At 43.2% G+C, this 10000-nt stretch overlaps 1 protein-coding gene across 3 annotated transcripts in view; it reads left to right on the top strand.

Moving 5' to 3' along the window:
* nrp2b (neuropilin 2b) overlaps window positions 1-10000 on the top strand; it is a 98203-nt gene that overhangs the window by 17591 nt on the left and 70612 nt on the right. For all 3 annotated transcript variants that reach the window (XM_030343030.1, XM_030343029.1, XM_030343028.1), the window contains exon 3: window positions 8906-9087. In XM_030343030.1, coding sequence (XP_030198890.1) covers window positions 8906-9087 — 182 coding nt within the window. The remainder of the gene's footprint in view (window positions 1-8905; window positions 9088-10000) is intronic.

Here is a 10000-nt window from a genome sequence, read left to right as displayed (position 1 = left end):
AACTCATTGCAGACGCTTTGAAGTCGTTTTTACCTTTGTCATAGTAATATATTGCTGCTGCTACTACGACTACTACTATAAAAACGACTATGCAGAAATTGCCTTAAAATACAGACAAACTTATACACAAACATGCAGGTTCGAACACACACGACACACGACACACGACACACGACACACCCAAACACACACATACACATAAACACACACACACACACACACAAACACACACACACACACAAACCCCAAATTAATTGCTGAACAGATGATAAAATTAGGCCACAGATTTACGGACATTCCACCTGATCAATACCATGACAGTGTGTGAATGAGCATTCATGTTCAGATGCGTGTGTATTTTTGTTTGTATGTGTTTGGATTCATGTGATGTATGTGATCAATGTGTGTTACCTCTATAGCAAGCAATCGATATGGCGGTCTGGGGGGCAGTGGTGAGGGATGGAAATGCATACGCACACATGCGCCCACACACACACACACACACACACACACACACACACACACACACACACACACACACACACACACACACACACACACACACACACACACACACACACACACACACACACACACACACACACAGAAATAAGCTGTCAGAATTCTGTCTTAGGTAACAGGCTTATTACTTGTCATCTACTGTCTCCTAACAAGACCTAGCTCACTCCCCCACTCAATCACTTTCTCCCCTCACTCGCTGACTCACTCCTTATAATCCCTCACATTATCTCTCTGTCCCACCCTCACTCTTATCTTTCACTCTCTGAATTTATATTACAATAATTTAACTCTACCTCATCTCAGTGTGGCTGTGTTTGTGTCTTTGTGTGTCTGTCTGTGTGTGTGTGTGTGTGTCCTTTTCATTTAGTTTCTAAAAATATAGCTTTTCAAAAGCAGTCAATGATGACATTTCATCCTTTTTAGAAGAATCTCCCACATATGTCAACTCATAAAAATTCCCAAATTTTTATGCTATAAGTAGACCATAGTTAATCAATAGCTTTAGGGCTAGTGGTTTTAGAAATAGCCTTCACCATTTTGTTTAGAAAGTTTTAGCACACACACACACACACACACACACACACACACACACACACACACACACACACACACACACACACACACACACACACACACACACACACACACACACACACACACACACACACCGATGCAATACAGACCAACTCTGATGTATAACAACACACATGTGTATGCTAGCATATCGAGCTAGCCTGTCATTAAGCCACAGAAGCATGTTGTTAGCGCAGCTAGATCTGACGTAGCTTGGTCAGAAGGCCGGTGATTTACTGAACTCTGTGCTCTGTCATCTAAAACCCCTGAGCTTGGCTGTTCTTCAGAGCTCTGCCTGGCCGTAGACCAGACCCTGGTCCCTAAACCTGTTGAATTCATCCCTGGTGCAGGGTTAGCCGGTCTTCTTAACCCGGCAATGCTCTGAATTTGTATACTGATACATGTGCCCATAGTTAACTCTTCAGCCCGGTCTCTCTTTTGAATATGTCTACACGCATTCAGGTGCCTTGTCTTGTGTTGTAACAAGAAGTCTTGTGTACTGTGTTTTCGGGCTGTGTTTAAACATGCAACCCATTGTTTTCCAAAATTGGGGCAATAATAACCATCTATCTATCTATCTATCTATCTATCTATCTATCTATCTATCTATCTATCTATCTATCTATCTATCTGTCTATCTGTCTATCTGTCTATCTGTCTATCTGTCTGTCTGTCTGTCTGTCTGTCTGTCTGTCTGTCTGTCTGTCTGTCTGTCTGTCTGTCTGTCTGTCTGTCTGTCTGTCTGTCTGTCTGTCTATCTATCTATCTATCTATCTATCTATCTATCTATCTATCTATCTATCTATCTATCTATCTATCTATCTATCTATCTATCTATCTATCTATCTATCTATCTATCTATCTATCCATTCATCTCTCTATTAGTAATAACGATAATTAATTATTACTCTCTAGCTGTTTTCTAAATACTCAAACACATGACCTAATAAGACCTAAAATAAAAGCAAATGAATACATTTGAAAAGAAGGCAAATGAAGGAGCAGGACGACGGACCGAGAGGGAAGAAGAGTTAGACGTTAAAAGTGATTAAAGAAAAAGGTGTGTTTTGAGTGATGCTTTTCAAGGAGAGGAGAGGGGAAACAGAGCTGTGAATACCACAGCTCTGTTTGCGTTGGGGTGTGAGGGAGTTCCAGGTGAATACTGGGGTACTTAAGATCTGCAGGTTATTAAGATCCCACCGTTTTGCCCATCACTGGGGGGCGGGCGGGCAGGTTTAGGGGCGCGATGGTGAGGATAATCTAATAGCGGTGAGGAGGGCTGTCCCCGGCGCCTCCTTAATACACACCGCTAATCGGTACTGCAGTTAAAACATCGCAGCTCAGACAGGCAGCCCCGCGTCTACCGCCCCGAACTGTGGTTGTCTAAACACACCGTCTATTCTTAGTCCCGACTCATTGTTCTCCCAGGATGCAACACTTTAGCAGACCCACGCCACCTGTCAAGATGGCGTCCCAGCCGACAGCCGGTCTCGCGAGCAGAAGGACTTTGTGTGTGTGTGTTTGTGCGTGCGTGTGTGTGTGTGTCTGTACACACATGGTTTCAACGTCTGAGCGACTCTTTGAACTCACGGCTGGGTTTTTATGGTCGCAGCAGGGACTTTGATTCTCCTCCTGAAGAGTGAAGGTTAATCACGAAGGATTAGAGAGTTAGGGGTAGGGTGTGGGGGGGTTAGGGTAACTCTAACCCTTCAAGTCTTACTTCAACTGAGGATAATAAATCAAACATATCAAGTCAGAAAACCATGGGGCCATATTAATGACATACACTAATCATAATTTCAATTGATGGGATTTGAATGGGGCTTTTGAATGGAGTTTGAATGTGGTTTTACTTTGTCAAACTTTTCTGTTTGTTCTGGAGGTAAAAGGCAGGACATCAAGAGATAATATGGCCATTCAATATAATTTAGAATATCAGATTTAAAATAGAATTTACAATGAGCGAAATAGATGAATATTATCCCCTAACATGATTGAAGACTATTATACCTAAATGGTCATAGTCGGTTCCTATGTCTCTCTCTATCAGGCATATCTATCTTTCTTCCTCTCTTACTTTATCAGAAACAACTCAACTGCAGCACTATCATTCTGACCTGCTATGAACTCATGCAGCGCCTACTGTGTTGGGTGTATGCGTGTATGTGTGGGTGTGTGTGTGTGTGTGTGTGTTGTGAGTGCACGCGTGTGTGTGTTGGCCGCTGCCGCTGTGTCTGTACGCCCCCCCTGCAGTTTGAAGGGAATGTGCAGGTGTGAGGAAATAGCTCCTGACCTGAGGAGAGACGGAACGGTGTGAAAGGCAATTAACCACCGTGTGTGTGTGTGTGTGTGTGTGTGTGTGTGTGTGTGTGTGTGTGTGTGTGTGTGTGTGTGTGTGTGTGTGTGTGTGTGTGTGTGTGTGTCTGTGTGCGTGTGTGTATTTGTGTGTGCATGTGTATGTGTATGTGTGTATAAGGCCTGTTTATGTGCTTTCCACACGTTTCAGCACCAAGACGAAAATACACACATATACGTAACTATCTGCAAACTTACTTGTAGTGGCTAAGAAGAACACTATAGTAACTATTATATATGTTTACTTATATACACATACTCATAAAATGTATACACTCCAATATATATACACACTGACCCATGAAACACATAGATATACACATCAAAAACTATAAAGATTAGATTGGATAAACTTTAATGTAACCCTAACCCTGTTTGCACAGAATTCTGTCTTGCATTACACATCTCTTCAATCCTCATAGCAAGACATAAAAACAGCACATAAAAACTTTTACACAACAATTAAGAGCCCAAGAGTCCATACGCCAAAATAAGTCCATTAGAGTCAGGGATCTCACAGTCCAATAAATTAAAGGCCATACAGAATACTAACGTAACCATGGTATACACAGCTACTTACACTATACACAAACTAATAAACTATGTAGAAACACTATACGCATGCATTGCACACTTCGACTTAAAAGCTCTCATTAAATGTTTCTGTTTGTGTTTTTGTTTATGTGTGCTCACAACTGTGTTTAATCTATGAATGTGTGTGTGCTTGTGTGTGTGTGTGTGTGTGTGTTGGTGTATGGGACCTTGAGAGTGAGCTGGTGCGTGTGCATGTTGACTTGTGCCCACTCAGATGTTGCAAAGTTGTGTAATTCTCTCTGCTGTCACTGTGAGAGATAGAGAGAGAGAGAGAGAGCGAGAGAGATACAGAGAGAGATGACTGGAGGTTAAAGGAACACCTGTCCCTGTCAGTAAGGAGGAGTTGACGGAATGAATGCAGCGTCATGTACTCATGCTCTCTCTCTCTCTCTCTCTCTCTCTCTCTCTCTCTCTCTCTCTCTCTCTCTCTCTCTCTCTCTCTCTCTCTCTCTCTCTCTCTCTCTCTCTCTCTCTCTCTCTCTCTCTCTCTCTCTCTCTCTCCTCTATATATATCTCTCCCTCTATCCCTCTCTCTCCCTCCCACCTCTCTCTCTCTCTTTCTCTCTCTCTCCCTGTCCACCTCTCTCTCACTATCTCTCTCTCTCCCTCCCCTCTCTCTCTCTCTCTCTCTCTCTCTCTCTGTCTCCCTCTTTCTCTCCCGTCCCTCTCCCTCCCTCTCTCTACCCTTGTCTCTCCCTGGCATGATTCCATTGGTTATGTACATAACATTTGCGAGAGCTGTGAGAGAAGGAGAGATGAGATAGAGCGATGGAGAAAAGGGGAGGTGAGGGCAGACAGAAAAAAAGACACAAAAGACACAATTAGGAAAAAAAGGAAAAGTCATAAAAAAATTGAAGACAGAGAGAAAAGAGACTTCAGTTGTCTGAATGGAGAACGGCAGTTAAACAAAGATGTCAAAAACAGCGCTGAGGAACATTCACACACACACACACACACACAGTTCACACACACACACACAGTTCACACACACACACACACACACACACACACACACACACACACACACACACACACACACACACACACACACACACACACACACACACACACACACACACACAAAAGACAGATAGATAAAGAAGTGACGGGAGGAGGAAAGTGTGTGCTTGGGAAATGTGACAAGAGCTGAGAAACTCACATGTGCGCACAAACACACACACGCAATTACACGCTCATGCATGTGCATACACACACACACACACACACATACACACACACACACACACACACACATACACACACACACACACACACACACACACACACACACACACACACACACACACACACACACACACACACACACACACACACACACACACACACACACACACACACACACAATCACACCCACTCAAATCAAATCTGTCTTTTGGCTTTAACACACATAAATATATTCTCCAAATAGTTAATGTGTGCGCACACACATGCAGGCAGGCACACAGGCACAACCAAACACACACCATCACACACACACAACACACACACACACACACACACACACACACACACACACACACACACACACACACACACACACACACACACACACACACACACACACACACACACACACACACACATACACTCACACTTATATGCTGTTTCATGTGATGGATGTCTCTTTGATGTGATTATAACCAACCACGTCAGACTATAACTAATCCGTCTCTAATGTAGATGTGACCAATTAAGGGAATCTAAAATGTATCTTTAAAAGTACTTAGTTCTGTGTGTGTATGTGTGTCTACAGGCTTTTAGGTGTGTCTACAGGCTTTTTTCAATCAATGTGTCCACACACACATACTGCAACATCAATGAAAGACATTATGATAATGGATAAGAGATTATGAAGGTTTCCACACCACCTCCAATTAAATAAATGTCTGCTGCCCTTTCATTTTTCCTAGAAAACAACAAAGCGTGTCATACTATACTCAGTACAATGGAGCATACAGTACACAGTATGTATGTAATCTAGTGTTGTGTGATACCTCTTCTGCATCATCTCTGCTCTTTTACACATGCAGTCAAAATGCATTCTTATGCAGATTCCTTAACCCGTCCACGTTTAACACCTTAAAGGCCTCCGGTGTGAAGTCGTTTGTGCAAAGAATTCCTGACTGCATGCTTTTTTTAGTGGCAGGCAGGTGTGTGTGCGGTGTGCAGACACGGAGGCATCGGCCATGTTGGAGGTCTTTCAAACCAGGGCTGAACTTTACGACCGCTGAACATCAAAGAAGATCGCTTCGTAAAAATAGATCTTTAAAATGAAACCCCCCCCCACCACCCAAAAGGCAGGGGGCCTTTTGTGTCCAAAAATCTAACACAATTTCCACGCTGTCTTCGGTTTTGTCTGAGTGAAATACACGAGTAATAACGAAACAGCACGGCACGACTTTTGGTCGATAGTCATTTACTTTACAAATGGATTCTCTCCCGTCGTTACGCTCCCTCCCTAAACAGAGGTTTCTGTCGCAAGTGGCTTATAATGGCCGCTTTCCGTCAATAACTGTCAAACCGACTCCACGGTCGTCATCGGCCACCGCCTTCAATCCCAACAAGTGACTGTACTGCCATCCCGAGAGGTTGAAGCCCTCTGTTTTCTGTCGTCCCCCCCCCCCCCCCCGTCGGGAGGAGAATGGTACAATCAGTAAGAGGGGGGCCTGTGATTGGGGGACCCTTGTGGCTGGAAGGGGTCACTCCGGGCCAACTAGGGTCAGACAAGCAAGGCTTGTAAGATCAGTCTGGCCGTCATGCGTATTGATTCGTTTGTAGACGTTCCACCTCGCGACCTCCGAGACACCGACACCGCCATGACACCCAAGTGTACGTTTGAAATGTATATGCTCCAGCACCCATGCCCCCCACCCTACAAACAAGAACTCAATTGAACAACGGATATCCTGAAATAAACATCGCAGGCGTTGGAAGAATGGACAAGAATGTTCCGATGTGGATGCTCAGGAGTGGGAATCTCTTGGCACCTCACGATTCGATTAGATTCCGATTATGAGGTCAACGATTCGATTCTGAAGCAATTATCGATGCATCTCGATGCAACAATTTCTTTTATGTACATTTCCATGCGTGATTTTCAAAAATATATTTATATATCTGGGTTTGCTACTCAGAGTTTGCTAATCACTTCCTACTTTTGTGATGATCATTAAAGACATCAACAGATGAATTAACTTATCTAATATTTTATAAGAGAGAAAGCTTTGGTCACAAATATGACTTTCTATAAACAATGCAATCATCAATGCAGCTTGCATTATAACACAATATGGAAGCATGCAAAAAATAGGTTTCAGTTTTATTTTCTTTCTAATCTTTCTTTTCTATGTCATGAAAGAAAAAGCTGCTCTTGAATTAGGTTCTTGTGTCTGGCTGGGATTTTGCGCGCATGCTATGCGTAGGCTGAATCGCAATCGTGTTAAGACAAATCAGATTGGCCAATACACACTGAAGATAGATTCAATAATTTTTAAATTATAAAAATTATCCCTCTCTGGCAAACAGAATTTATCTGCATCGAGACAGAATCGTTCCAGCGAGAATTGCGATGCATCGAAGAATCAACTAATTTCCCACCCCTAAGGAGTAGTATTCATATATTGGATATTGATTGACAGTTTCAACATAAACATTCTGATGTAACCACTTAAAATGTGATTGCACAACAAATTATTTAATTAACGGAAAAAAGTATAATTTCTTTGGGGCAAAAAGCTTTAAAAGTAGACCACTTATTCTTAAAAATGAATTGAAGAAATTCACAATGGTGTAATACCGGCATTTTAATAAGCAAATGATCAAACAGAGCATCATTCACTGCAGACCAAAACATTCAAATCAAATCCTGTGAATTCCTCTCTGTAATGACAACAGAGAAATGTAGTTATGAATCCCCATTAATCTCTACTCCACGGAGTGTCTCTCTGGGCTCTGATGTTGGGTACAGCCTCATGTACGTAGCGGCCTGGGGGCGGACACATATCTACGGTAGTAGAAGCGTTGCTATTAGCCATACCATTAGCCATGTGATACCCTTTGAAACAGTGCTAAGTATGTGATGTAAATTATCTCGGTGCTTTGATCCCCCCTCCCCGCCCCGCGCCACGCACAACATGTGCCACCACAGCTGCAAGATGACAAGAGAGCGTTTCAAATCCATGCTCTGCTTTTATTCCTGTTATAATGCCATTATAGCGCCGGGGGGGAAATGTTGTTTTATTTAAGGCTGGTTAGCCCAGGCTGGTTGAAGGGAAGTCACGCAAATAAATGTAACTTCCAAGGCAGCTTTCTTGTTCTCTTTTTTCAATCAGAATGAATCCATCATTGTGGTTTTCCTCCCCATTATATTCATACCTTCGTTATTTCAGCCCTTCACCCCCTCTCTCTGCTCCAGTCATCGCTGTCAAATGTCAACAGCAATGCAGCTATACATAAATCAGTGGGCGTATAAAATCCTGCTGCAGTCGCAGGCCTCCAGTCCGTCTATAAGCCGGTTTATTACATAGCATAAACGTCACGAAGCGATGCTGAAATGTATGCATAAAATCCCTCTTTTTATGGGCACACCGGTGTATAAAGGCAAGAATCACATTTTAAAGAAATTTGAAGGGCAATCGATAAAGGACAATGATTTAAAGGAAACATGCAATATAGAAGTAGAGAGATTTGAGTATGATCGGATAGATTGAGATGGGTACTTTGGGGGGAAACAGTAGGTTGTTACAGCGGTTTTGCAGAACAGAATAAATGTAAGAGATATCAAAGGTAACTTTATGGGTGACATGTACCTATAATGTACATTCTCTTCTTCGTCGTCCAGGTACGACTACATCGAGATCCACGACGGGAACACGGAGACAGCTGACCTGCTGGGGAAGCACTGCAGCAACATCGCCCCTGCACCAATCATATCGTCCGGACCCTCCCTCCACATCAAGTTTGTGTCGGACTACGCCCACCAAGGGGCAGGGTTCTCACTGCGCTACGAGATCTACAAAACAGGTGAGAATAAGATAGGACATTATGTGATTGGAGGATGGGTCTTGGGTTGTAACTGCAAGTGATTGGAGGATGGGACTTGAGTTATAACTGTAGGTGATTGGAGAATGGACTTGAGTTATAGCTGTAGGTGATTGGAGAATGGACTTGAGTTATAACTGTAGGTGATTGGAGAATGGACTTGGGTTATAACCGTAGGTGATTGGAGGCTGGGACTTTGGATATAGCTGCAGTGAATTGGCGTTAAAACTTTGATTATAAGTGAATTAGCCAGATGCTCGCTTCAGGCTTCCTGGAAAACAGAATTGTACTAACTAAATTGCCATTATTGACTGTTGCTGCGGGGGAGTGGAGAGTTTGGCTTTGACTATAAACGTAGTTGTCCTGAAACGATTGGACAACGCATCACTTTTTCAATGGACAAAAAGTGGCTATAGATTTGGTAACGGATTAGCTACAGGGTAATTCTTCAGATGAACGGTATTTAACAAAGGGGTTTTAAGTATTTCTTTCATGAGGAAGTAAGCGGAAAAGAACAGTGAATAGCTGAGATACTGCCCCGCATTTCGGGATCTCATTGAGTGGGTTTGGGGTTGTGAGGGGGTTTGAGGGAAGAGAGGGGGGGGGGGGGGCTACAAGGCTATGCGAGGTAAAGTGAAGGGTGAAACATTGAACACCTTAAGCTACATGAGTATCTGTATTGCACGCTACTCAGATAGCTATACACGCTACATTAAGTGACCCAAGGACTTCTCCTCTCCTGGGTGTAATAGAGGAGAGAGAGAGAGAGAGAGAGAGAGAGAGAGAGAGAGAGAGAGAGAGAGAGAGAGAGAGAGAGAGAGAGAGAGAGAGAGAGAGAGAGAGAGAGAGAGAGAGAGAGAGGGAGGGAGGGAGGGAGGGAGGGAGGGAGGGAGGG

This window comes from Gadus morhua, chromosome 20 (genome assembly GCF_902167405.1).
Source record: "Gadus morhua chromosome 20, gadMor3.0, whole genome shotgun sequence".
Lineage (NCBI taxonomy): Eukaryota > Metazoa > Chordata > Actinopteri > Gadiformes > Gadidae > Gadus > Gadus morhua.
This window is presented reverse-complemented; position numbering and strand designations above follow the sequence as displayed.